Raw genomic sequence first — 27,624 nt, 5'->3', positions numbered from 1 at the left:
TGTCATTGTGACATGTGGGAGAGTAGGTAAAATAAAAGTCAATCGGTTTCACTGGAATTCTGAAACGATGAAATATAAAACTAGTGGCATAAATCGATCAGTGTGTTTGATTGCACAATGCCATATCTACTTTGGAGAATAAAAGTCCTCAGCACTCTCTAACATGTGATTTCCTAAATAGGTCATATTTATCCTCTGTGAACAGATCTTCCTCCTGAAACAGAAAAAGGAGTTGCACAAAATGTTTTCCGAGATGCAGTCACATAAGGCCCTGCGTGCAGATGTCACAGCGCTGACCTCTGTCCTCAGTGATTGTCACAGCTGTGTGTCATATCCTCAGTAGTGATAGACTCTGATCTGATTATTATCATCCAGGCCCAGCTGGACTAGGCCACTCTTGGAGGACGGAGTATGACAGCGAGTTAACAGAGGTCTGGAAGAGTCAAGTTAAGATATAATCTGACACAGGTGAGGACATCACAGTAACATGTAAAATGTATAGACCGTATGGCCGAAAGTGTTCAAATGTGCGCACAGTAAACTTTCATAATCTCACTGAGAGCACAAACATGGATTTAGCTCACGCGGACACAAGCTGCTGGTCTGCTGTGTGTGTGTGTTACTGTGCTTCTTCATTCAAAAGAAAAATACAAACACAAAATAAGAAATATTTACCAACTAGGTAAGGTAAGGAAAATAATTGATATATATCATATATATACAGCATGTGTGTGTGAGCATGTGCCTGCCTATACCATCCAGGTTGTAGGCACAAGGGGGCGCTCACGGTTCATGTTTGAATCCCATATTATGAGAAGGATACATGCTGGTATCTTTCATGCGCTTCTCCAACCACCTCTTCTTGCTGTCGATCTGCCTCTGCAGCCTCTCACCATCCACCTCCACTGACTGTGACATCAAATGCAGACCTGGGCTGTGTTCACTTGGACACAGACACAAGTTTAGATAACTGTAAGCACAAGGTAAAGGGTATACTAATAATGAAATGTGTGTGGCAGGTTACCTATAAGGAGTGTATGATGAATAGGCTGAGGTGGACGTTGTGGTGCTGGAGTTGACTGGGTTCATCGCTGCTCCTAGAGAGTAGAGTAACAGTTAAAAAAGTACCTGGTAATATGGCAGCAGTTAACCTTTGTTAAAAAGTCAAACTTCATTACTTGAGATAGCTTAAAAGTAGACATATTATACCCTATTTCTCCAAGTTAACCTAGTTCCCTGGTGTCCTAATGAACATGCTTAGCACCACAGCAGTTCAATCACTCTGCCAAAACAGCCCTGTTCAGAACGCTCTGTTTTGAGTGCCTGTCTCTTTAAATGCAAAAGAGACACAGGAAACTACGTCAGCGTCACTGAGGCTCCGGCAGCTAACAGCAGTTAGCATTTGGAAAAGTGATCATTTGCAGGCTCTAGCCGGCACATTGTCGTCATATATAAAATGTATCCACTGGATACATGAATCCTCTGAGGCTGGAAGTTTGTGTAGAACTCTGTGCTGCACTATGGAGACATGGAGACAAGAATAGCACACTTCGTGGACTTCCGCTCTTCCTGATGCTATTGCCCTCGCCTGCACTCTTTCGTTGTGGAGCTCCGCGAGACAACAACTCCAGGAATGTGTCATTGTGAAGTCACAATGACTGCGGAAGTCAATATCGCGTGTTTTATCTCCTGTACTAAGACCGAGGAGGACCACACAAACACGACTGAGTAATTTTTTTTCACACTTTGCCGACTGAAAGGACTCCAGAGTCCCAAATATAAGTATTAAAATGATTAAAAGGTTGATCTTGCATAATATGTCTCCTTCTATTGAAGTAGGTGAACCGCAGGCTACACAATGGTACAATACCACCATGAATGAACGCTTCATTGTGTAACCTCTGTTCTCAAGGTGTCACTAAAGGTGTTTTTGTGATTCTAAAGCTCAAGCTCAGACACATGATTCACACACATGGTAATTATAGCAGACAAGTGCTCACCTTATCACCTCATCTAATGTTTAAATTATTTAGAGTGTTTAAAATGTGAGAAAATGAAATAGTTCTGCTTTATATAAGTTATACAGACCGTTAGGTAAAGAGTCACTAGCTTATTAAAGTTAAACTTCCAGTACAAGTAGGCACTTGACCTCAGAGGTCCACCAAATGGTGCAGGACCAAAACCCGCTGCAGCTGATAAAACTTGCTTTAACAGTTACTGGTTCTTCATTAATGAAGGAGCAGAATGGATGTTTGTGTACCGGGAAACATCTGTCTCCATCGCCTGTTCATGAGGTCCTCGGAGACTGTCAGCTCATTGCTGATGGTGGCGCTGTAGAGACTTTCCTGAGGTACCCACTTCCCTGAGAGCATCCTGTGGGGAGGTGAGGATATGGAGTGATGGCACATGGTGGGCATCTGTGGTATGACTGGCTTAGAAGAGGAGGGGGACTCAGGCTGAGATTGGTGTAGAGAAAAGGCTGCTCGAGGTGTGGCACTTTGTTGCCTCTGAGCTATTGAACCCAGTGCACTCAGAACAGTGTTGAGTTGGCCTGAGATCTGCTGTAGGGACTCTGCCAACTGCTGGACTTTGGCTGGAACTGCGGAATGACCTTCTGAAGACAGGGCAAAGTGGAAAAGATGAGATCACATGTCAAATTTTAGTGTTTGGCAGACTTGTGAAGGGTAGTGAATATCAAACAAATGCAATGATCTGAATGAAATGTACCATGTTCTGTGTGACCAGTATTTTTAAAACTCATCTTAAAACACATTTTTATTCTTCTGCGTTCAACTCAGCATGAGACTCTGCTCTTGTTTTAGTGTTTTATTGTTTAAACATTTTTATTGTTTTATAGTTTTATTGTTTTTTTATTATTTAAACATTGTTACTGTTTTATAGTTTTATTGTTTTTATTTTGTCTCCTATGTTTTATGTGCCATGTTTTATTTATTGTACTGTTAAGCACTTTGTACCAGCTTTAGCTGCCTAAAGCGCTCTATAAATAAAGTTGAGTTGAGTTGAGTTGAGAGTATGTCTTACTTGTTTTGATGGCTGGGTCTGCAGTGCTGCTGAGGTCTGAATCCAGAACATCAAAGGTCACCCTCCTTTCTCCTGCCAGTTGAGACAGATCCTCAGACAGAGGCTGAAGACAGAAGAAAAAAGAAAAAGAAAGAAAAAAACCTGTGACTGAAACTCATGTCTGTATATGTTTTTAAGTATAGATAAAAAATAAAGTAGCACTTGATGCAGTTTACTATGAGACTGCAGGACCAGCCTGCTGCTAGCTCCTAACCTCTTCAGCTATAGAGATCTCCAGCTGCTGAAGCTGCTTCTCTGTCCTCCTCAGGAGCGTGTTCCCTTTCTGAACAATCTGCTCCAGCTCTGCCACATTTCTGGCTTCCTGAGAGATGAAGAGAAAAGCAACAAGCCATTAATTCCATGTCTTATTCTAAATTTGATTCAGATTTCGGCTCAATCTTACGATCATCAAGCCAATTATCATAGTGCACAACATGATTGATGCTCCTTCTACCTGCAGGAAATGAATGATCTCCTCTGTCATGCTGCCTTCATGGTTGAGGTCCTGAGAAGAGCTGGTCTGTTTCTCCATCAGCCGATTGCTCTCCCGCTCCTTGAAGACTTTTCTGGTTTTCTGGATGGAGGCTCCAGACAAAGAGCTGTAGTGCCAGAACATGGACACATATATAACATTTTACAGAATTACATTATGTGAATATGTATGTACTGTATAACACAAAACCAACGCATATGTTTAAAAGAGAAGTGACTATTCACTTAAACACTCTTAGTGACCCAATATGTACAGTATTCTGTAACCTTTTTCAAATCTTCCCTCTAAAACTCAGCGATGAAGAGTTGAAATTAATGTACAGTTTAATGTAAAGTAGGGATTTATCATCAATAAAAGATTCTATAACCTTTTAGAATAATGTTCTTTCAGTGATCTGGAAGAAAATCTACTGTGGGCTCCGTTTACAGCCTCACAACTAAATGTGTAGCATGATGAACATGTTGTATTATGGACTTACTCGTCCATGCTGTCAGGTACAGAGGGGAGAGATGAATCACCCAAGCCTTCAACATGCAGTGATGCATGTCTCTTGTCAATGGAGGGCCCCGATGCCTCCGTTTTCTCTCCTCTCACTTTGTCCAGCTTAGGTTTTTGTGTGAGAGAGATACTTCCTTCTTCTTGTTCCAACTCACTGGACAGACAAAGTGCAAACAAGCCCAGCTTTTCTCAGTTACTGACTGTACACATGTGTTTCACAAAATACGATGATTTTGTTTGCTCCTCTTGTTCAGATAGTAAAATAAAAATGTTAATAAAATAAAAGGTTTCTGACTAAGAGTTGAGCTCTAACTCAAGGACAGTTGCATCAGTGCCTATATTCATGTATTGTTGCTTCTAAAATGTTACAGTATCATTAATATTACTGCACTAATAATAATTACCATTCACAGCTCACACGCTTAGTATAGTGATCTAAGTGTTTTACAAAAGAACGACATAGAAGCAGAAGAGCAGCAACGAGGATGAGAGGCCTACCTAAACAGTACATCTGTTTTCAGGTTGCCTTACAAGAATGGTCGCTTCTGTAGTGTAGCATTTATCTTCCTTATATTAATTTCAAATGTCAAAAACTGTATGGTACAAACCATAAATAAATATGTATTATTCTTAGGAAATAACAATGTTTCCTGTTGCAATATACCTTTGCTAATAAAGTTAGCGTTAGAGTTCACCGCACAGAATGTGGGTGAACTATTTGTACTCCTTTACATGTCTGCTTCATTTTTGCAGTGAGGATGATCAGTGGGTCTCCATCTGAGAGGCAACACTACAGGTCACCTAACCCACAGTGTTGCCAGCTAGCTTAGGTAGTGCAAGGCGGGGCTTGGCTGCTGTGCATGGGCCACTAAGGTCACTAGTATCACTACAACCTGCTGCAATAAAGAGTTAAAAACCACTAAACTGACAGAGAACACTGGTGTGAAGCATTACTGACTCGACACCTCCACCTCAAACCTGCTGTCTTACTTGGCCATGGGAGAGGACATCTACATTAACCTAAAGAAAAAATGGGGCCTAATATCAGCCACCCACAATCCTGAGAATATTCAGCTCATCCACAGACAAGCAGATAAACCTACAGAGGCTAAATACCTGGATTTTTTTCACCAGTTAGTCGGAAATTAAGAAATATCTTTGATGAGAGGTGAAACATCAGCTTTACTCGCAAGCAAGTGTAGCTGACTCCTAAAGATGACTATGACATGGATGATGTATGTTCTATCTTTTAATCAACTGATTGGAGAGAAGAAACTACCTCAGCAGATAATACAAATGAGGGAATTATGTTGTTCCATGACAGTAATGTGTCCATGATTACACCCCCTCCCTCCCTTCTTCCTACCCCTCTGTGTTGCATCTCCTTTTGCCTGAATATTTGTGTAATTAGTGCAATTATACGATGGTCCAGCACATATTAGTAAAACAAAGATGGATATAAAATGGTCATCCGCACTGCAAATTGAAGAAGAGTGGCTTAGTGATCAGTTGCTGAAATGGTGCTTTCAGTGGCCCTGCAGTGCAAATCACCACAAACCACACCAGACACCACAAACACAACAAAATTAACTTGAAACAGAATGGTAGGTGCCTGTGGTCAACAAGGATTGTCGCTGATTGGATGGACATAATATCAATCGTTTAAAGATGGAAAGCCTTGAGGGAACATACTGTAACTGCCACCATCTCAAGTCGTTCAACTAACACAGCTCAGCTGTATCTAGACAGTCCTGTAACCTGAAGGACACGTCATACACTGTATTAGACCCCAGTATTTGACAAAGTCTCATTTATTTTGATAAAAATGCTACAATAGGCTAGGTCTATTCGTAGGACTTTATTGGTCAGCATCACGCTAAGCTGTTTTAATTAATGAGGTAATTCATAAATCAATACATTTTTGTGATATGAATTCAAAACCTTTCCTTGTGTGATTACATATTTCATAATCACACATGTATAGATTGTATTGTATCTTAATTCCAATGTTTTTAATGTAATGATGAAATTCTATTTTTCTCTGTATCATATTTTCCTCCAATCCTTGTTGACCACAGGTGCATCACTGTTGGTCTCATGTGTAGATATTTGTAGATACCTGAATCTGCAGCTGAGAGAGTCATATTTCTCCTGCAGCAGGTTAACCTTGCCCTCTAGTTTCTCCTTGTCATCCTTGGCTCTCCTGCCCTCGTCTCTAGCTTTGTTTCTCTCCTCTCTCAGTCGTTCCTCCACCTCTTCGGCCTCCTCCCTGGCTCTCTGACCTAATTCTTGTGCTTGGTGTTTCTCTTTTCTCATCCTCTCCAGCTCTTCTTTCAACTGGTCTCTCTCCTGGATCAGCCGAGGTAAGGCCTACAAACACATAAAGAATTGTTTGACACTGTAGATGGAGGGGTGGTTAAGTAAAATGTATGTCCTGCTCGTCTACTACCTCCTCCTCTTTCTCGCCAAACATCTTCTTCCTTTTGTTGAGATCCGCTACCTGATGAGAGACATAAACAATTAGCCCACATGTTGTAAGTTAGAGTAGCTGTGATATACTGGATTTTCACCTTGGTTTGCAGCATCGCCTCCAGGCTCTTCAGCTCGTCAGCTCTCAGCTCCAACTGATCTGCCAGAGCCTGCAGTTCAGACTCCTACAGGGAAGAACAGGACATATTAGGTCCTGTGTCTGTGAAAACATTGACAACAATCTGGTGGAAAGGAGAAGTACTGAAGTTTGAGTGTATATTTTCTAGGCTTCCTTTGTGACACTATTGGCACTGCAGCTCAAACAGCTCAAACGCTATCTAAATTACAACAGGCAACTTTATCTCCCAATTCACAAAATGTATTGTCTCCTACTGTTCTATTTCCACAGCCAGATGCTCAAGATTTTGGACAGGTAATTAAAGGTGCTATATGTAAGAATGTGGCCAAAAACGATTACTACATTCAAATTCAAAATACAGAGGTCTTTTTGTTTTTGTTTTCTGACATAACTGGCCACCCGTGGTCTTGGCAGCTGAGACTCTACTGAGTGCAATGATTGGTAGACGGCGGTAGGTGGCGCCACATGCCAAAACATGATTTCAAAACATTTTTTTTGAAAATATTTTGGCTGTACTGTTGTTGTTGGTGAGTTCAGTTTGTTATATGAATATTATGAGTCTCGGTGACATATTAGGAGGATTTTATGGCCAGTTGCTTTAGATTTATCACATAATGCACCTTTAACTGAGATCGTTTTGGTTTATTTTAGAAAAGGAACAAAAGTCTGACTTTTACAATCTGTGTTAAATGGTAATTTAATATCATATACAACATCTATCTCTGATATGTGTATGGCAGATAAGTTAAATGAAGCATGAACTAACCCTAACCCTATTTCCTCAAAGTATGTCATAAAACAATCACATTAGCGAATAAATCAATCAATCAAGTTAACATAATCATGACATGAGCAAATAAATTAGAGAATAGATCAGTCAACTGCATCTTTTCTGTTATTGAAGGTTGTACAAGATAGATAGAGGGGTTTGTCCATGTAAGATGGTAAAGCTCTCTCTTCTGACCTTATTCAGGTAAGTCTCTCTGATGTTGTTTATCTCTCTCAGATGGTCTTTCCTCAGCTCCTCTAACTTCCTCTCGTGGTCATGCTGCACCTCCTCCCGCACTTCCTGGAGCAAATCAGCCAGCTACATGAACAGAGATGGCTCAGCTTACAACACTGATGGTTCAGACAGAATCATTCAAATGTGTGTGCGTTCTCTCACGTCTCGATGGTAGTCTGCCAGGTGCTGTTCAGGTCGTGGACTCACCATCGACACCCTCTTCCTTTCACTGCTTTTGACCTTTGAAGACAACCCCAGAAACAGATTGTTATCGTCATTGGAGTTGTACAATCAAGCGTTGGTCACTCTCTGAGATTAGCTGCAGTAAAGACATTGGACCAAGAGCTCAAACCCACTGTGACTGTACCTTCACCTTCCAGGCAGTTCCAGGCCTATCCCATAAAATGACAATGCTTCAGGTACCTTAACACAATCTAAATGTTATAACAATTAATATAATGGAGCCCATTTACACATGTGATGGAAAAGCTAATGAGCAAAACTGTATAAAGGTAAACGGCACATACTATTCTCTTACTGAGAGAATAACATAGGAAAGAATAATAAAATATATATTGCTCCAGGTTGAACTGCGAGTTTAATAATGCCATTTAGAACTGGCATCTGACATTTCATCCAAAATACACCACCTTACGATCATCTAGGTCAGGGGCCTACAACAAGTAGCTCCCAGTCCCTTTACAAGTCGCTTGCCAAAGGTTTCAATAAAGGAACATAAACCTGCTTACATTTTTATCCAATCCCTGCTTCACGCTCATTCAGTTTGTTTGGGTTGAGAGAATAATGTTAAAAAAAGATCAAGAAAAAAGGTCGGAGACTCCTGATCGAGGTAGTCTAACCAGGAAGTGCCATTACTTCAATTTATTTAAACTTGTCAGGTTTTTTTCCTCGTTCATTTCTCATGTTTTAAAGAACATATTCTCTTTAGCTTTAGGGTTTAGGATGGTTGGAATGATCCCTAACGAGTCATGCAGACATGCAAAATTTAAATTCTGAATGAACCTCCTGTTTGAGAGAGTTCACTTTCTCTTCTTGTTCTTCGAGCAGTCTCCTCCTCTCTCCTTGCAGTTCCTCTTCCAACTCTGCCCTCAGACGTTCAATGTCCTGTTTCTTCTGTACAATCAGTCTGTCACGTTCTGCTGATCGTTCTTCCTCTAGAGTGATACGGAATTCTTTCAGCATGGCTACGCTGTCCACCCTAAGCACAGGACACACATAAAAACACAATAATATAATGATATTCTGGGCATTATACAGAAGGGATTAACAGCAACCATATATGAGGCTGATTGTTGATGCTGGTGTAGTCAGTGCTGCTCATGCTTCAGAAAAAACTGAATGACTGTATTCTGACCTGAGCTTGTGCTTCTGCTTCTCCGTCTCCTCCTGGACAGACTCTCTGAGCTTTTCCAGTGTCCTCTCGGACTCTTCAGTGACACGAGCCTCCTCCTCTCTCCTCTTAGAGAGGAGACGGTCCCGCAGAGCCCTTGAGGACACATCATGTACACACACATTAATAAAATGAAGGTGTACTGAGAAGAAACCAAAGTGAAGGAACTACATAAGTTAAAACAAATTGTCCGACACATACAATCCTGTAGTATTATGGCGTATTAAAACTAGTGGAAGCTCTAAAAATCATCCACTATTGCAATATCTATAATATCATGGGTACATTATTGAAACGTTATTACAATATTAGGTTTGATGTACATGTTTTATGAAATTGCACACCTGTGGCAGGTGTAAAACAGTAAACCCTGATATACTTATATACGCCCCATGCCTACCTCAGTATTTTTTCATTTTCTTCTTTCAGTTTCCTCTCCTCCACCTCCTCCTCTGCTCTCTTCCGCTTCTCCTCGAGGCGATGCATTGTCATCTCCTTCTCTCTCATTAACTCCTGATCAGCCTCCCTCTTTTCCTTCTCTTCCTTTTTTCCTCTGAGACTTCTCTCCTCTCTCTCCGTCTTCTTCCTCGCATCCTTTTTCACACTGTCCTTTTCTTTTGGGATTCTCCAAGTAGGCTTTTCATCAAATGACTTGTCTTGGTTTTGTGAGGGGAATTCAGCAGCTTCAGGTTCAGGGACTGCAGTACCGACCCGTCGCCCTCTGCCAGTTTTAGGCCTCTGGGACTCGTGAGAGATTTTGGGTTGGAGCTCGACACTTTGCTCCGAGTAAGAGGGGAAAGAGGAGGGTGGAGGGCTGGGCTGGTGCCTGTCAACTCTGGGGAGGTTACCCTTTTCTTCAGCAAGCACACGCCTGAAAAGGGGGAAAAGGAAGAGATTAAAGATAGATCAAATAAAAGGGAAACATTGTGCGTGTAGCAAAGCAAAGTACATCTCTCAACTCTGTTAGCGTAGGCAACTTTTCCATCCTCATTTGGAGCAAAACTTCCTCAAAATTCAACTTAGTGCTCAGTACAAGCACTATCCACAGATAGGATCATTGCAGATGGAGAATAAACCAAATTATTCATTTGGGAGACTTCTACTTCCTAGTGTTAAACACAAGAGACACAAGTATAACTAGAAAAGCACTCGGAGAACGCAGACCTCCGCCAAGGCAGCTCAGTGCCTACAAAATACTCCCTGCCAACGCGTTGTAACCAGCCATAGCGTCTATCGATCACGCCCAAAATGTAATCACTTTTCCTGGTCCCATTGCGGACATTTCCTGAAAATTTCATCCAAATCCACTCCTTTTACTCCGTTACTTTTCCAGTTATGACAAATAAACAAACTGGCGAAAACATATACCTCCTTGGCAGAGGTCAATAAAAAATAAAAAAACAACAACAAACCTGTTGGCAGTCTTTATCTTTGCCTCCTCCTCAGACACACTATTTTTGTGCAGTGGGTCAGCAGCAGACAGGTTGTTGATATCCAGAAAATGTTCTGACATCTTCAACAAAACCAGAGGAATTACAATACCAGCAGAATGAAGTATTAATAAATTAATCATTTACTCAATCATTGACTGTCCCAATGCATATGGTATGATATATATATATATATATATACATACCTTAATGTCAAAGGAGGCTGAAGTCTCCATGTTTTTACTGGTCTCAGACTCCTGCGGTAACCAAGACGAAAGAGATGAATAAGAGATGATAACAAGATAACAACTCTAAATGAACACACGCAAAGCAATATAAATATAGATATTTCCAAAGCACAAAAAAAGCAAGGTTGGTGAGCAGGTAGGCAAAAGCAGATTTAAAATTTAAAAAGCAGACTTGTGTACATGATCATAGCTGTCCAATCCAGTCCTGAGGAGCTTAAATCAATTGCACTTTGACCAATTTATATGTGAGAGTGAGGACGTTTAGGCAGGGAATCACTGAGGATAACAAAGCCCCTAAGGCAGTGGAGTTGGATCATATGCCAATGTTTGCTCACAGAAGTCAAAGCAGAACCAGAGTGGGATTGTGTAGAGCCTGGAATGGGTCAGCACACAAGGCAACACCAAATCCTACCTCTTCAGGTTGGCATTTTTCTGTCATATTCTTCCTCTTTTTGTCAGCAACTCTTTTGAGGTCACTCAACATTATCTTCTGGCCCGGCTTTGCTTGTCGGTCTTGAGCTGCTTCCATCTTAAAAACCTGGTTGACTTCCTTCTCCCTCTCCAATGCTGCTGGAGTGTCCAACCCTTCCCCCTCGGCTTCACCTCCTTCACTCAGCACATATCTCTCTGAAACATCTTTTTCACTCTCTGTCAGATTCCTCTGGCTCAAAGAACATCTCTCCAACGCTTCCTCACTCTCACCATCCTCAAACTCCATTTCCTTCTCTTGCTCTCCTATGCAACTCACCTCTACCGTTTCTTTGTTATTGTCATTCTTTCTGTCTTCATCATGCATACTTCCACTGAATTCATCCATGTCTTCATTATATGTGCCCTTCTCATCACTACCTTCATCTTTATCACTTTTAGAGCCGTTTTCCAGGTCTGTATTACCATCTTCCTCATTTTCTACATATTGCACCCTTCCTTGCGTTCCCTCATTCTCCTCCTTCACACTTTCCGCAACCTTGACACTCTTGCGTTTGGACTCATCGTGGTAGCTTTCAAAGCACCTTTCTACCTTTTCATCCTCCTCATGTTTATCCTTTTCCTGCTTCTCACTGTGTTTGTTTTCTACCACTCTATTATCCCATTCATCTTTCTCTTCGTTCTCAACTTCACAGCATTCTTTCTCTACCTTTTTGATCCATTCCCCCTTCTCATTCTTCCTCTCAATAATTGCTTTACTCTTTTCTTGCTCTTGTGGCTCATCTACCTCATTTCTGTCTCTCCTGTTTCCTCCCTCTCCATTCTCACTCGTAACTCCCTCCTCTACTTCCCCTTCTCCTTTAAAATTGCCATTTTCTCCTTTAACATCGCCTTCTTCAAACTCCTCCCTATCCTCCACTTCACTGAAGTCCTCTGCTACATCTTGATTTGAATGTTCAGCAGAGTGTTCTGGGTATGGTCTGAAGAGAAGTGGGGACAGATGAACGTGATGGCCCCTCAAAGAATCCTTGTTGGAGGAAAATAGGAGAAGCAAAGGGATGCATGCAGAGACACAAGGGACAGATGATGGAGGTGGACAGGTGAGGAAAGGAGACAGACATTTTGTTACCACAATAAATAGAGAGAGGCGATATTTGGGCATTATGATCCGAAATCGCATACAAACCTTACAACACACTAATTTTGGAATAAGAAATATTCAACAACGACAAAAAAGGAAATAAAGGCAGAAAAACTTCTAAATACAAATATTATTTTTGATGTCATCCAAACACAGAAACATTGGTTTTGAAAGTACTTTCCTTGTTAAATTGTTTACCCTCAAAAAAAAAAAACACAAGATAAAGGAAACTTTTAATCTTTTAATTTAAACACTAGTTTTGCTAAATCAATAGGACACTAATATACAAAGCAGAGAGAAATATAAAGAAATCATTGAGTTTGTGGAGATGACAACTTCAATTTGAGAAGGCAAAGCAATGATTTAAGACAACTTATTTTGCAGCTATCTAAGACAGAAATGGAACGTAGATCTTCTGAATGTTAATATATAAACCAGTGTGAGTAAGTTATCATTGTGTCTTTACCTGTTGGGACAGTGGTTCAGGGCTGTGGTCTCCAGACAGAGCCAAGTCCTGCAGCTCTGGCTCTGTCCTTTCCTCCTGTGGAGCTTTGCCACTGGCTTCACTGTCCTATGGTGTACAAACAAGTGCACGTACACACAAACACAAATAACTTTTATATTCAAATGTTATTTTGCACATAGCAACTGTTTGTCTTTATAAGTTTATTTTAAAATAATGTGGCAAAGGATCGGTATTGACCAAGTGTTTCTACCTCATACTGAAGGCCTCCTCCAAGGGCATTCTGGTCCAGGTGCAGGTTCTTCAATAGCCTATCAGGATCCTGAGGACATGACAGAAAAAGTAAAGACGATAGGAGTTGAAAAAATGGAGGCAAGTCTAACCAGTTATTTGCTTTGTCTTGGGGCTGCACTCTACCTCCTTTTCTGAGGTTATGTCATCATCATCAAAACCTGGCAGAGTAAGGGACCCCAACTTCTGCCTGCTGCCTAAAATACTAGATGCACCACTCCTTCTGAAATCCTGAAAAAAATAAACACATCATTCATTTGATGTACATCAAATGGCCCTTCATATAGCAGTAGGCTCTTACCCCTAATGTTGATTTGAGGGGCTCTAGTCCTCCAGAGCTGCTGAGGGACCCACGGAGAGCAGGGGCATTTCCAGAGAGTGGGCCAGGGCAGGAGAAATCCAGGCTTTGCAGAGGAGCCAGGCCAACCAGTGGGGACGGAAAGACTGAAGTCAGTCCCTAAAGGAGGTTATGACAAATTTCCACGAGGTAAAATTACATTATATTATCTTTCCATAACAGTCAGTATAAGTTTCTGTATTTTGATGCTGCACAGGTTTTCATCTCACGCAGCTTCTTCTGCTCTTAGCAGTAACATAACAATTTGCTAAATACCATCATAAGTCAAACAAAGCAACTACTCACTCCAGGGGTATTGACAGACGGTTTCCTCTTTTTCTCTTTATTCTCCTTCTTTTCCTTCTTCTTCTTTTTCTTGTCCTTCTTCGCCCATGCACCTCCGGCAGTGGCTGCAAGCTGGACGTGCTCCCGCTCCTGGACAACCAAGCGGCGGTAGTGCTCATCACAGGGGTGATCCCAAGTGGACTGGCCCGTGGAGAAATTAAAATAATAGATTTCGCCTGTCACATCCTGGCTGTGGGGGGGAAAGGGGGAAGTGGTCACTTAAGCATCTCAAGCAAAAAAAAAACAGGAAAATGAAGGCTGACAGGATGGCCAAGTGAATGGAGAAATGTCACAGAAGGTTGTGAAGATCTCCTAACACTGTAGCTCCAACATTTGTTACGCCACCAAGGATTACAAATGAGTGTTCATAGTAACACCTTCAAAACACTATGTAGGTTGTTCAGGTTTTTTAACTAGGTGGCACTAAGCATGCAGCCTGTCGGCCCTTCCTTACCAAGGCTTCCATTCAGAAGGCAAAGGGGCAACAATGCCCTCCCTGGCCAGCCACAGGAGCTCCAGTTCACAGTCAGGATCGATGCCAATCTCTCTAGCATACTCTTGGATTTCTAGTGATAAATAGAGGAAAAGGTTAAAAATTACTACTTTCATTACTAAAACAAGATTTCTGATTGTTTTAACTTCTTAAATATTAATATTGTCTTAATGTATTTGCTCCATAAAATCATTAAAAGTGAATCACTTTGGTTTGTGGACAAAACAAGACATTTGAGAGCATCATCAGTTCCAGGTTTGACAAACACAGAACAAAGTTTTTTTAATGTTTTCTGATTAATTTATGGACCAAACGATTACTTCATTAATCAATTATCAAAATAATTGTTAGCTGCAGCTCTAATATATATATATACATATATATATTAGAGCTGCAGCTAACAATTGTTTATTTATATATATATATATATATATATATATATACACACACACAGTATACAGTATTTAGAGTGTTTCTCTGTAAACTGCTCGCTCTCCTGCTCCTTGGCAAAATCACTGCTGCCTCAAACAAACAAAAAAAACACTGCACTTACTTGTTCGTTGCACTAATGAGTAGCACTTTATAGTTTGGCATATTTGAAGCACTTACTTCTAGCTCTTGTTTGTACACAAATGTTGCAATGCACTCATTGTCGCATTGGATGAAAGCATCTAAGCAGCTAAATCACATGTAATGTAACGTAAACACTCAAAAATGAAGTTATAGAATGATTTGTTAACCCGAACCCAAATGAGATTTGAACATTGAGTAGATAATTTGTATTTATCCAATTGTAATCCATACGATAATAAAATAACCTCATCAGAAGCGACAGATGATGCAGGTGTGCTTACGTCAGCTGTTGGAGACACCGGCACACCAGAGACACCGGCACACCAGAGACACCAGCACACTGACGTCTTCATCAACGCCTCCCTCTTCCTCCCTCCCCAGTTTCCACAACACAATCAGTGACAGTAATGAATGGTTGCATGCAGTAAGTCAGTTAGCTCTGTCTGCTTATTCTGTGTGGAACTGAATCAAGACGTGCGACACAAATTTATAGATTGTTGTAATGATCTATAAATTCAGCTCAGGTGGATGTCATATAGCATGTATGTTACATGTTATATTAAATAATAATAATAAACACCCACTGGATGAACAATCAATGCTACTGAGAGTAGCCGCTGTGACCCTGACATTTAGTTCCTTTGTGTTCCACTAAAGAATAAAATTACCACTATAAAAGAAATCAGATATGAGTGAATTTTGCTCCTGTCAGAACAACGATTTACCCAAGAACTTTCTACCTTGTTCAGAGGGTGCATAATTCTCATCATAGTCCTCTTCAAGGATCAGCTGGTCTCCTATAAGAGCTGCTGCACTCATGGTTGCTGTAGAGACACAGGAGAACAGAAAGATCGGTCAAAGGAGAGCATATTTAGAACTTGACGTGTGGCTGGGCAAAAAGCTAGGGCTTGCAATTAAGAACATTCTAGTCCGAAATTGTGCGACAGTAAAGCCTCATTCCATATCGACAAACAACAAAACTATCAACATTAGATGGTTTTAGGAGCATTAACGCGTGAGACAAGACCGACTGAAATAAGCTACTAAGGCTAGCATGTCAGCTAACTTCAAAGTTAGCACCAGGTTACTTACCATTTGGCTCAAAAAACTAAGTAGATGGAGAAGCCCGTCTTTGACATCACTGGTTTATTTTGGAAACTCTTTAATTTTATCTCACAAATCCGCGTGTGTTGCTATTTACAACATGCACACAGACGAAAGGAAGACGCGAAACATATCCAAGGACGCTTCCTCCGCTTCCTGTTGACGATGAGAGCGCATCTCTGATTGGGTAAGATGCGTGAGGCGTTTACGTCTCCTCGTAAACTCCACTTTCCTACACATTTCACCTCACTCGAGAGGAATTTATGGTTTGTGGCTCATTTAATGGGTAGTGAGAGTAATTTATGTATGAACTTCTGCATTAAATACAACTTCACTTTTGGAAACACGGCGACTTTGTCTATATTTATGCCACTATAAAGCCCTGTGTTACGTCTCCTGAAGTGTGGTGCCTGGGTCCCTTAATCCACCCATGCCTTAAACACGCATTCGTTCAGCTGCTCATCAAAAAGCCCAGCCTTGACTAATTCTAACTGTTAGAACAGTTCGTAATTGCCCCATGTTTCAACGTTCATTTGCAAAATAAATGTTTTTCTGGTTCAAGCTATTTTTTTATTTATCTTAGAACACAACGGGGTAATTAACATTTAGTAGGAAAAAACATTTTACTTTTAGTATAACCATCATATATCATGATAGGCTAAGATGATCAATTTGATCTGCCAGACAGAAACAATAACAATCCATCAAATCAATGTATCTGCCAATCCATGCCAACTACTCACAGGCTGGGTCCAAATTTTCCTCGAAATGTATTTTATTAAAATTATTGTGGCTTTTTGTTTTGTTGTAGTTGCCCCTGAACAATTGCAGTAAAAATAAAGAGAGATACCCTTGTCATGCATAGTTGAGACAGCAGCCACACCAGCATATTCAACCTGAGACTCAATGCCTTCAGCACTGGACAGCGCCACAGCAACTCCATGCAGAAAGGCTGCAAAAGCAAGATTGCTAACCACTACGCCAAGCTTGTGTAGACATACTAGCCTTCAAAGTGTTAAAAATGCAAAAAAAAACAAAAAAAACATAATTCATATTTAATCTATATAAACAACTTTTAAAACACTTTTATATGTTGCTATATTGGACTGCAGTCGGACCTGTACTTTGCACAATCTGGCAGTGATCAGATAACTGAGGACATATGTTAATACCAGGTCATCTTTCACGTCAGTAATTCATACAACCACTCAACATTTCAAAAATTTTTATTTTAGGGAACAAATATTAAGCACATGTTGCTATTGTTGTGTTGTCACATCAGTAAATATCATATGTTATTGTCAGGGACATCATCATGGTCTTGATGATTTACACAGATCTTATAAATTAATTCTAGTGGGAATATCACAAAGTACATAAGCAGCATAAGTCAAACTGAGATCAAAGGTTAGTCAGCTTCTTGTTTTATTCAGCTCTTGTACATGTGGAATGAAGAGTGACGAAGGAAGAACTGTTCCCATCACTCCTCTCCAGGGTCTGTTCCAAAGTCTTTAAGTTAGTGGAATTGTTCAAACTGTTCCAATGAAAATGTTGCTGTTTCCTCCTGCACTGAAGATGCACAAGAAAACTGATTAACTTCAAAGGTATGGAGGGAAATTATTGATTTGACTATTATTATGTAATGTAGCAAAAAAAAGGAAACACAAACACAAACGAAACACAAGAACCAGAAGTTGTCAACTTGTTTGATTTGGATTTACACGGATGCATAAAACGACCAAAGGCGAGAAAAAATATCCAATATGACTCTCGATGATGATCACGAGATCATTTTTACATTAAAGTTGGCTTTATTTTTGTTACGGTTTGTGATATATGCAGAACAACTCAGGGGTGAGTGCGGGAAAACAAAGTTGAAAATGTTGAAGACAAAGGCAAAAACAAAAAGAAAAAAACTAATTTATACGCATAATGTGAAAGTTCATTATGTCTTCTGATTGAACTTAATTTTTTTTTTTTTTTTTTTTTAGACAATAGTAAGTTTTCCTTGACTTTGTTAAGAATTTTTGGCAGGTATCTTCTGACTATTGTCTAAGACATGAACCAAACAACTAAATGTATACACTAGGAAGGGAGAGACAATAAGGTAATTTATAGGTAATTAATTGGTTAAATATTTTAAAATAAAAAAGGTAATCCACAAAATCCAACAAGGACAAAAACCCAACTTTAGTTACTAAGCACCAAATCAGGAAACTTAAAGTCCAAATTAAGTCCGGATAAATCAAAACAAAGGTTCGGTGACACTCCTCCTCTGGAGTATCTCCTCTGCACTATTGTAAATATTTATGCCTCTAAATAATAAAAACAAACATTTGAAACAACAAAATTATCTCTATCTCTTCATGACTCACTGGTTGAAGTCTTTGAACCCCAGCCCCTGTGTTTGGTGGTCAGAGGCTCTGTGCTGCCCTCTGGTGGACACACCCCTGCAAGGGGCCTGGAAATACCCACCCTAAACAAAACGTGCATATGTTGTTATTCACCAGCAACACAGTGACATTTACACTGTATATAATCATAACGCCAGGCTTGAAGGAATAAAACTCACCAGTCCTTGGGGTCTGTAGTGCGAAAGCCTTTAGCAAATGGGTTGTTGGCAATTTTTAGCTGGGTAATCTGAGAGAAAGAGGATACAACACATTTGAAGATGTAACACATGCTTTGAAAGTTTTACAAAAAACATTTCTGTTTAACAACTGTTGTTGCTACAATGAGCATCATCATTGTCATCTTCCTGTCTTCAGAATTTGTTGCAATCCTTACATTTTAAGATGTATATTGTTTATTTAATTAATCAATCAATCAGATCATCGAAACCCCTGATATCAAGACTTAAGTAAAAATTGCAAAATAGTAACCACTGTAAAATTATTACTGATAGCTATGGTATTTCTTATGGGTTTTTATTTTTGTCCGACATCACAACTCAGGCATGAGTGATGCGCGCTTAAAAAATAAGCTGAAAGTGGACTTAACCAAATGCTCACTCTCAGCGAGTGTCTGCCTCCACATTTAGCCATTAATCAAAGGCCTCACCCAAAAAAAAAAAAGACACCTGCGGAAGCCTACGATATCTTATCGCTGTATCTGACAATTAGACAACCATTTCTCTTTAAATGAAATTTTCTCTGTATAAGTAAGTTGTATTGAGTTATTTAATGTCTTATTTTGTGACTTCTGTGTTTAAAGGGCTTTGTTCGGATTTACCGTAAATGCGGCAAAGTTCTGTTGCCTGTCAACGACTGTAAATATGTTGCTTTCCTTCATAACCATTGTGTCATGGTGTAAAAGTGGACCCAAGTGCAGGATCGAGATAGTGGCGCAAGTAGGTATAACGTCCATTTTGCACCTTATTTTATATCTATACTGTATATGTATACAGGCTGCAGCACTTAGCAATTTTTTTCTAATATTCTGCTAATGCTAAACTGTTATAAATGTTGCATGTTTTTGGACTGTGGGAGGAAACCAGAGAACCCGGAGAAAACCCACACACACACACCGGGAGAACATGCAAACTCCATGCAGAAAGGCCTTTGTTGTGACCAGGTTGTGAACTCCTATTCTATTCTCTTTGAGGACAACTCGTGGAAGTGTTCGTGCTTCACTCAGAATTTGGTTAAGGACACAGAAAAACACTTAGCACAAATGATAGTCAGACAACCTGTAACCTGTAGTATTTCTGTCAGCAATTTCAGAAAGCATTGATATTGCTTCAGGTCAAATGATATGTCTGTTATATCAGGGAATGCACAAAGAATCCCTTTGATTGTGTCAAACAAACATCTGAAACGCTGATGGGCCTGGGACCCGAGTTTTCCTACCCGGTGGTTCTGGTAGGCGGTGACGGCCATGAAACACGTCTCTGGAAACGAGAAAGAGACGAAGTTTCTGTAGGCATTTAAGTGGCTGTTAGGTGCCGGGTCCACATACACCACATGGAAGCGTGGCTGGTACCGATGCATGGAATTTAATATCATCTGCGAAGGAGGAAGTAAGAGAAAGAAGTGAAAAAAAAAAAAAAAAAGGGACATTGCTGTATTATTGAAGTAGGATGAAAGACATGTAAAACAATGCATTATCGTTCAAAAGTTTGTGGTCACCTATACAATTTATTTGTGTTTTCCATTAAAAGTCACAATTTTATTTAGTTGCAAAATGAATAGAAAATATAGTCAAGACATTGACAAGATTAGGAATATCGATTTTTATTCCAAATAATAATTTTGCCCTTCAAACTTTGCTTTTGTCAAAGAACCAGCAAAACTGTTTTCAGCTGTGCTAACATCATTGCACAAGGGTTTTCAAGGGTTTTCTAATCATCCAATAGCCTTCTAAGGCAATTAGCAAACACAATGTACCATCAGAACACTGAAGAGATAATTGCTGGAAATGGGTTCTCTATACACATATGTACATATTAAAAACCAGACGTTTGCAGCTAGAATAGTCGTTTACCACATGAACAATGTATAGACTGTATTTCTGATTGATTTAATGTTATATTCATTGAAAAAAAGTAATTTTCCTTCAAAAATAAGGACATTTCTAAGTGACCCCAAACTTTTAATCGTAAGTATATAGTTTTTGGGACCATTATAATTTTAATGGTAATTAAACACTTGACTGACATGTCCATTTTCATCCAGCAAGTTGTTGGTGAGTTTTAAAGTATCAAAGGAGACGGTCTGCTTCATCCACTGAGATCCACGGGCAGGTGAGTCAGGGTGGAAGTGCATCCTGCTTGGGGCAGCGACATCTGCTCGCCCTGCCACCAACCAGGACGAGCTGTGGAACGCATATCTGACACAGCCGCGCGCGCACACACACACACACACACACACACACACACACACACACACACACACACACACACACACACACACAGTCTATGTAGTAAGAGGACTGTAATAAACTGGAAAAAACAACGAACAATCTCTACTAAGTGTGACTCACCTGTATCTTTTGTCATCAGCGGGGATGAAGTCCATGAGTAAAACATATTCAGCAGTAGGATCCATCCCAGAGATTCTCACTTGGAATGTTGGAAACATTCTTCTGCAGCACATGAACACAAAGAAAAAAAAGATCAGAATAACAAAATAAGGTAGTTCAGAGTACAACAAATGAATATGTTTAATTGTTACCTTCCAGCTTTGGTAACAATCATCTCTGTGCACAGCTGGTCAAACTGCTGCCAAAGTGCATGCATCTCTAACTGAACTCTGACCCCACTTATTTGTGGGGTCTTGGGGTTCAACAGTGACCCCCCGTTGACACAGCAGGGGAGAGATAGTTGTGTGCAGCTCTGAGACATCTGAGGACCTGAAAGGAGACGAGAAGAGAGGGCATTTGAGTCAAAGAAACACTGGCCTCATCATCGTCTCAGAAATACATGTATCGCTCTGTAGAGCTCACAGGGCTTTGAACAAATCACTTACCATCCATACTTTGACAGGCTTTTAGCCAGATAACAAACAATTATTATAAATAGAAAATTTTATAAATGTAGCCTCTTTGTCTATACTTTTCAAGTAGAAACACCAATCATTGCATCGAGACCACAACTATAAAATCGCAGTCAAAAATCTTCTTCTTCTTCTTCTCAGTTCACTGCTGGCCACAGGGATAGATCCGTACATCCGAGCACAGAAGTGGCTGTTGTGTCAACGAACTGCTTTTATACGCCACCAGACTCTCGCTAGGGACCCCCACACCAGCCTCATCAATTACAATACACACTGAGACACACACTCACACACATCTACCCTTTCCCTGCTTAAACTTTTGTGTCATAGCCTGAAGCCTTAAGTCGAGCTTGATTTGGCCATTGGGCAGCACATAAATCACACCCTCATCAGCCCCAGTGTTGCCGGGTGTGAACAGATGAAGACCAGGCCAGTTTCTTCAGCACAGTTTCAACACCACACCAATTAGAGGTTTACAGTTACTCCCTGAAACTGACAAAGATGACGATTTCGGCATTTCTTTAATGGCAATACATTAAACGATGCTGCTGCATATTAAGCTGCATATTAAACTCTGTCCAATATGTAATGTTAGAGTCCTATAGTACTGCTGTCAATGTAGATGTGTGTATATATAATATTTATTTACACATCTTCCAGCAACATGCAATATTTCTATACATGTTTCACTGTATACAATGTCCACATATTGATTTCTGTATAATGGTTCTGTTTCTTTAATCCCTTGCTTGTTTTTGTTGTCTAATTGTGCTGTCTGTCTTCATTGGTTTTTTTTTTTGCTGCTGTAGCAAGAGAATTTACCCTTTGAGTGATAAATAAATAAATAAATCTTATCTTATCTTAAACCCATGCTTGTAGATTTTCTGATCCTCAGCACTTTGAAGGACATTTTGATGATTGAGACTTGGTTTTAGGGTAATGGCTAGATTTAGGTTGAGGTTAGGGTTTTGTTAAAGGTTAAGGTTAGAGCATTTAGTTGTGATAATTATGGTTATGGTTATGGTTTTGGTTTTGGTGGGTAAGATAAGGTAAGGTAAGGGTTGGGATTCCATGCTATGGAAAGGTCATTTTATTTGTAGTCCATAAATGAGGACTTTGTAAAGAGCAATGACACCATTTTTCTTGTATTTTCAATTATCTTTGTCATTAGTTTTGTTTACACTGTTTACTTTTTACACTGTTGCATGAATAGTTTTATAAAGGCACATGACGCCCTAACAGTAATTCATTACATCCACAATGTGACACAGATAATGTGTCTACGCATGAGTGTGCACATGCATGTGTGCATTTGTATCTTTGTGTAGCTTCACAATGGGACAGTGTTGAAGGGTTCCAAGCCTGAGGGATCTATAACAGAAGGCTTTTCCCTAATAAATCACAAAGGTGCACCTCTGATTGGCTCATTAATCATGGGTCTCACAACCACAGGCAGAAATGTCTCATATTATATTATGGATGCCTGTCCTAATCATTAATATTGCTCTTTTCAATCAATGATGACCTCCCAAAATGCTATGCTAAGTATGATTAGAACCCTTTTCAGTGTGTTAGACAGAGACAGAGATCATTAGTTGTATATGAATACGATGTTTATTTAGGTGAATTTTGTCAAAACACAGTTTTAAAGTACATGACACACAAGCTCTGCTATTTGTGAACATTCACATACAATTCCAGCACACGATATAAGCAGCTGGCCTTGGCATATGGAGAGCAAAGCATGTGTCTGTCTTTGTTTTTGCTCGCATGTGCTTGAGCATGCGCACCTAAAATAGGGTGTTTGTTTTGGAGAGAGTACAGGAGTCCAGTCATTTTTGTTGCAGTGAAGTGCATCACTCAGGCATTGGCGTTGACAGAGGAAATGGAGAGAAACATGAAGTTAGTTACAGAAACAGTTTGGAGATGGCTTATTCCTTTGGGGAGAAGGCCTCTGTCAAGACGGCAAAGATTTGTTGTAGATTGGTTTTGATGTTTTCAGTAAAAGGTGTAATCTTGGCCCTCACTGCATCGAGCTGAGTAGAATCGACGGCTTGTGCCTGGTCATAGACATGTTTCAGCTGCTCTTTGTAATCTTCCACATAGGGGACGACCACCTCCTTCAGACTCTCCAGACGCTCAGTGAGCTTGGCACGCACAGCCTCCACAATGGGCTCCAGGGCCTTCTTGGTCTCCTCCACATTGACAGCAATCTTTTCTTTGAGTTGCTGCACCACAGGATCCATCTTTATCTTCAAGGCTGCCATCTCAACGGTGTGCTTTTCCTGGTACTCTTTGATGACGGGGTCCAAGAGGGTGTGGTACTCGTCAATGTGTTTCTTGATAACTGCATCCAGTTTGTCACGATCAGCCTGAACTTGAGCTTTCAGCGCATCAATATCAGTCACGATAGATGCACGGAGGTCAGCGGTAGCATCAGAGATGGTAGTGACAACGCTGTCTGTAACGGGGGAAACGACACCCTGCAAAGTCTTAATCTGTTCAGACATGTCATCCAGGCGCTGGGTTAGGGTGACCCTGACAGAGATCAAGGATGAGAAAGATACATTTTTGTTAAATCTCTTCATAAAGTAAATAATGACTAGAAACTGCAAAACATGAAGGCAACAAGTTCAATGGACTGAGCAAAATATCAGTTACAGACAACAGAACCGACTGAGGAGATTGACATAGCCTTACTTGAGCTCCCTGTACTCGGCGTCATCAAGCTGGGCCACAGCCTTCTGGGCACTGTCTTTCACCTGTTGCAGGTAAACATCGAGAGCAGCACGGGCATGTGCCAGCTGAGTCGGAGGGTCAGCCGCCACGGAAGCAGCATGAGAGCCTGAGAAATAGAGTAGAAAAGGAATGGTTGAAGGTGAAGAGATGAGCAGAAAGAGAAAAATGTATGTTATATCCATGGACAATCTTTAAATATCTGACGACACATTCGAGCACTATTTGCTACTGCGTACTCACCGACTGCCAGCAGAAGGGTGAGGGCAAGAGCCACGAATTTCATGGTGGAGGTCTAAAGTGGGGAAAAAAACACCAGTGACCATGTTATTCATACAATTGAAAGCCCCTAAAAAAATGTGGTTCCAATTTTGCTATTTGTGACAAATGTTTTATGAGCGTGGTTTCTTCAAGTGTCAATAAAAATGTTTAAATTGAATAAAGAATTTTGAAATGTAAATCCTCTGAGGGCTAAAGCAAAGAACTGGGCTTAAAAGTTTGAATCTCTGGTCTCAGTTAAGTTGCACACTTATCTCTGAGGTTAAACATAACAATAATATTATATTGTTATGTATTATATATTAACAATAATAAAATATTTGTAATCTAGGTGGATTAGACAGGCAGCCCAAGCAGATTATCCCTGGCCTGAATGTTAAGACAATTATAGAATGAGCAAATTTGCTTTTTGAGATAGTTTTAAAATCCTTTAATCCTTAAAGCATTACCACAAGTTAAAGCTTATTATTTTACACTTAAACGACATGACATATTTTTAAAGTAATTCAAAGTGTCAAACATGTCTTCCTTGAGAGCACTATGTCAAGAAATTGAGTCATTGTCCTACGGTCATAATGCTGCCGAAGTTCCAATTCAATCTATTATTTGCCTTACCTGGTGGAGCTGGTGACAAGACTGAGCAACTCCAGCAAGAGGAGGCTTTTTATAGTGCCCGTGCGAGGGAAGAGTTGGGTGGGGGTGTAGGTGGTGGACTGTATCCGTGGAGGTGGACCTCATCCCCAGCCATCTCTCTCAGCAAGGGGCGGTAGGCTCAAAGTTCAATGGTCACCTGCTGGGAGAAGATCACAAAGCACACAGTCAGACATAGTACAACTGGTAATACATCTAAGGTAGATTTATTCCTTCTAATAGTCTTTCTAATTTTTCCTACGGCCAAGCGGTTGTGTAGAAGACACGAGAGGCAGGGAGGCCTATAAATGAGAAAAAAACTTAGAAAAATGTGTTTATCTATGACGGCCTTGATCAACGGACGGGTGCTGGCGCACACTGGGTCCCCTTTTATTTCTTATATTTTCTTAACTCCCTGGAGACACCCTGAAGTGATTTTATTGTACACCATTTGTTACAGAAGAGTGTGTATGAGAGAAGACCCAGCACAAAACAAAGAGCAAACAGAATACAGAGGCTTGATGCAATCAACTTAGTGATATGTGATGACATTTGACATCCATTCGGTAAACTGTGGATAACAAAAGCACACGTACTCACAGTATCACAACTAGATTCACTCAGCTAGATAAAGAGTATCACAGCAGCCTTATCGCAGGTTACAAATTACAAAATTTGTGGATGATGAATGTGTGTGCAATGATTGATGGGTCAAAGTGTGGTGTGTGTGCTGCAGTTTATTTGTTGTCCTGTCACCAGAGGACTTTGACCCCATGGCTTCATGTAGTTTGAGAACTAGGAATGATTATAGAATATACAGTTGTTTCAGAAATAACACATGAATGAGCATATCACATATCAAACACATGTTATCTGTGCAAGGTTTATATAAATACACTACCGTTCAAAAGTTTGGGGTCACTTAGAAATATCTTTATTTTTTGAAGGAAAATCACTTTTTTCAATGAATATAACATTTAATAAATCAGAAATACACTCTATACATAATGTGGTAAATGACTATTCTAGCTGCAAATGTCTGTTTTTTAATGGAATATGTACATAGGTGTATAGAGGCCCATCTCTCCAGGGTTCTAATGGTACATTGTGTTTGCTAATCGTGTTACAAGGCTATTGGATGATTAGAAAACCCTTGGAAACCCTTGTGCAATGATGTTAGCACAGCTGAAAACAGTTTTGCTGGTTCTCTGACGAGCGACAACATTATTATTTGGAATAAAAATCATTATTTCTAATCTTGTCAATGTCTTGACTATATTTTCTATTCATTTTGCAACTGTTATGACGAATAAAACTGTGACTTTTATTGGAAAACATAAAATAAATTGTATAGGTGACCCCAAACGTTTGAACGGTAGTGTATACACACATGACATTTTTGATTTTGTATAGTTTTGGAAAACATTGGATAGATGGATGATGAATGGACAGATCACACACATCTGTAGAGGCAGTGCTAGTCAGAGGCGGACAGAGTACACAGTTTCATTACTTGAGTAAAAGTACAGATACACCTTGCAAAATTTTACTCAAGTACAAGTAAATGTACTACAGTCAGATGTCTACTTAAGTAAAAGTACTGAAGCACTTGTTTTTACTTGAGTACTTGAGTATCAAGAGTACAAGAGTACATTTTCTAAATATTGCATTAGTACTGCCACAGTGCATACATTTGCATATAGAAACGTCCTACATGGAGTTATGAAAATGTTAATGTACCTTGAAGAATGTAAAATGAATTGAAAGTAAAATCAAGTCATTTTCTTTTCACCATCTTGCTTTATTTAACAATTCTCACTTGCCCACAAGGCAATAGCACAATGGCAACGCTCTGACAAACCCCGCAAGAGTTTTAATGGATTTTTTGTATCCACATTTGAACCTGACTGTGTTAAACACACAATATACTCAAGAACATACAAACAAATGCTCAGCTTAATGGCGATGAAGTTTTGTTTTGGTAAACACAGCAAACACTTGAAGCGAACACTATCATTTACTTAAATAGTCTGGCGATGTGGGGCCACGGGTTGGTACATTCCTACTGCGTCTTATTGTTTGTCTCTCAACTAAATCTGACCATGGAGTTGCATTTTTTTTAGAAGAGGAAGTAGTAACGGGTACTCATGGTTATGGATAGAAGTAAAGAGTACAATATTTGCCTCTCAAATGTACTTGAGTAAAGTCATGAGTACTCTCTAAAAATGATACTCAATTAAAGTACAGATCCCTAAAAAATTGTACTTAAGTATTGTACTCAAGTAAATGTACTCCGTTACTGTCCAGCTCTGGTGCTCGTCTAATAGTTCAGTGTTAGGTGCAAGTTAAATCATTGTTATCTGTGGTAAGTGGCAATGATCTGTAAGGACCTGGGGCCTCGTGTATAAACAGACAGCATATGCTGTCTTTAACACGTGTTGGCATTTATAAATGTAAACTTGACATGTGCAGACTGTGCTGCAAACTCTAGATCAGCCCTGGAAAGGTGCTCTAATGTCTCTGATATCTGACCATGCTA

The 27,624-nt window shown here is 40.0% G+C and overlaps 3 protein-coding genes across 3 annotated transcripts; all 3 read right to left on the bottom strand.

Moving 5' to 3' along the window:
• Nucleotides 1–302: 302 nt before the first annotated feature.
• On the bottom strand, nucleotides 303–16,052 carry cep164 (centrosomal protein 164). The gene is made up of 28 exons (XM_083886857.1): nucleotides 15,937–16,052; nucleotides 15,585–15,668; nucleotides 14,233–14,344; nucleotides 13,740–13,968; nucleotides 13,398–13,553; nucleotides 13,223–13,327; nucleotides 13,059–13,127; nucleotides 12,809–12,913; nucleotides 11,185–12,228; nucleotides 10,731–10,781; nucleotides 10,507–10,607; nucleotides 9,698–9,965; nucleotides 9,495–9,607; nucleotides 9,059–9,190; nucleotides 8,707–8,902; nucleotides 7,846–7,923; nucleotides 7,645–7,767; nucleotides 6,643–6,726; nucleotides 6,522–6,572; nucleotides 6,192–6,442; nucleotides 4,053–4,226; nucleotides 3,536–3,680; nucleotides 3,296–3,403; nucleotides 3,043–3,145; nucleotides 2,261–2,614; nucleotides 1,025–1,097; nucleotides 824–943; nucleotides 303–433 (listed from the first exon to the last, which is right to left on the bottom strand). The coding sequence occupies exons 2-28, from the start codon at nucleotides 15,661–15,663 to the stop codon at nucleotides 337–339; spliced, it is 4,521 nt and encodes a 1,506-aa protein (XP_083742983.1). The 5' UTR covers nucleotides 15,664–15,668; nucleotides 15,937–16,052; the 3' UTR covers nucleotides 303–336.
• A 2,464-nt stretch (nucleotides 16,053–18,516) lies between these two features.
• On the bottom strand, nucleotides 18,517–21,420 carry LOC310924990 (T-box transcription factor TBX1; the record flags this gene model as incomplete). The annotated part of the gene is made up of 6 exons (XM_083886856.1): nucleotides 18,517–18,588; nucleotides 19,797–19,952; nucleotides 20,604–20,775; nucleotides 20,929–21,030; nucleotides 21,120–21,297; nucleotides 21,414–21,420. 6 exons carry the CDS (start codon nucleotides 21,418–21,420, stop codon nucleotides 18,517–18,519), a joined length of 687 nt encoding a protein of 228 aa, XP_083742982.1.
• Nucleotides 21,421–23,371: 1,951 nt separating this feature from the next.
• Nucleotides 23,372–25,100, bottom strand: LOC310924989 (apolipoprotein A-I-like; the record flags this gene model as incomplete). The annotated part of the gene is made up of 4 exons (XM_083886855.1): nucleotides 25,071–25,100; nucleotides 24,420–24,471; nucleotides 24,141–24,285; nucleotides 23,372–23,978 (listed from the first exon to the last, which is right to left on the bottom strand). The coding sequence occupies exons 2-4, from the start codon at nucleotides 24,460–24,462 to the stop codon at nucleotides 23,372–23,374; spliced, it is 795 nt and encodes a 264-aa protein (XP_083742981.1). The 5' UTR covers nucleotides 24,463–24,471; nucleotides 25,071–25,100.
• Between the last annotated feature and the right edge of the window lie 2,524 nt (nucleotides 25,101–27,624).

Source organism: Microchirus variegatus (assembly GCF_963457635.1).
Source record: "Microchirus variegatus genome assembly, chromosome: 3".
NCBI lineage: Eukaryota > Metazoa > Chordata > Actinopteri > Pleuronectiformes > Soleidae > Microchirus > Microchirus variegatus.
Note: the sequence above shows the minus strand (reverse complement) of the source record. Positions and strands in the feature narration are given on the sequence as shown.

Bases quoted from the DNA above. Each gene is read 5' to 3' on its own strand.
- cep164 (XM_083886857.1), bottom strand. From the start codon at position 15,663: ATGAGTGCAGCAGCTCTTATAGGAGACCAGCTGATCCTTGAAGAGGAC. The intron at 4,227-6,191 runs GTATCTACAAAT...TTGTCTGTCCAG, and splicing joins TCTCTCAGCTGCAGATTCAG to TGAGTTGGAACAAGAAGAAG. The intron at 2,615-3,042 runs GTAAGACATACT...CCCTGTCTTCAG, and splicing joins AGACCCAGCCATCAAAACAA to AAGGTCATTCCGCAGTTCCA.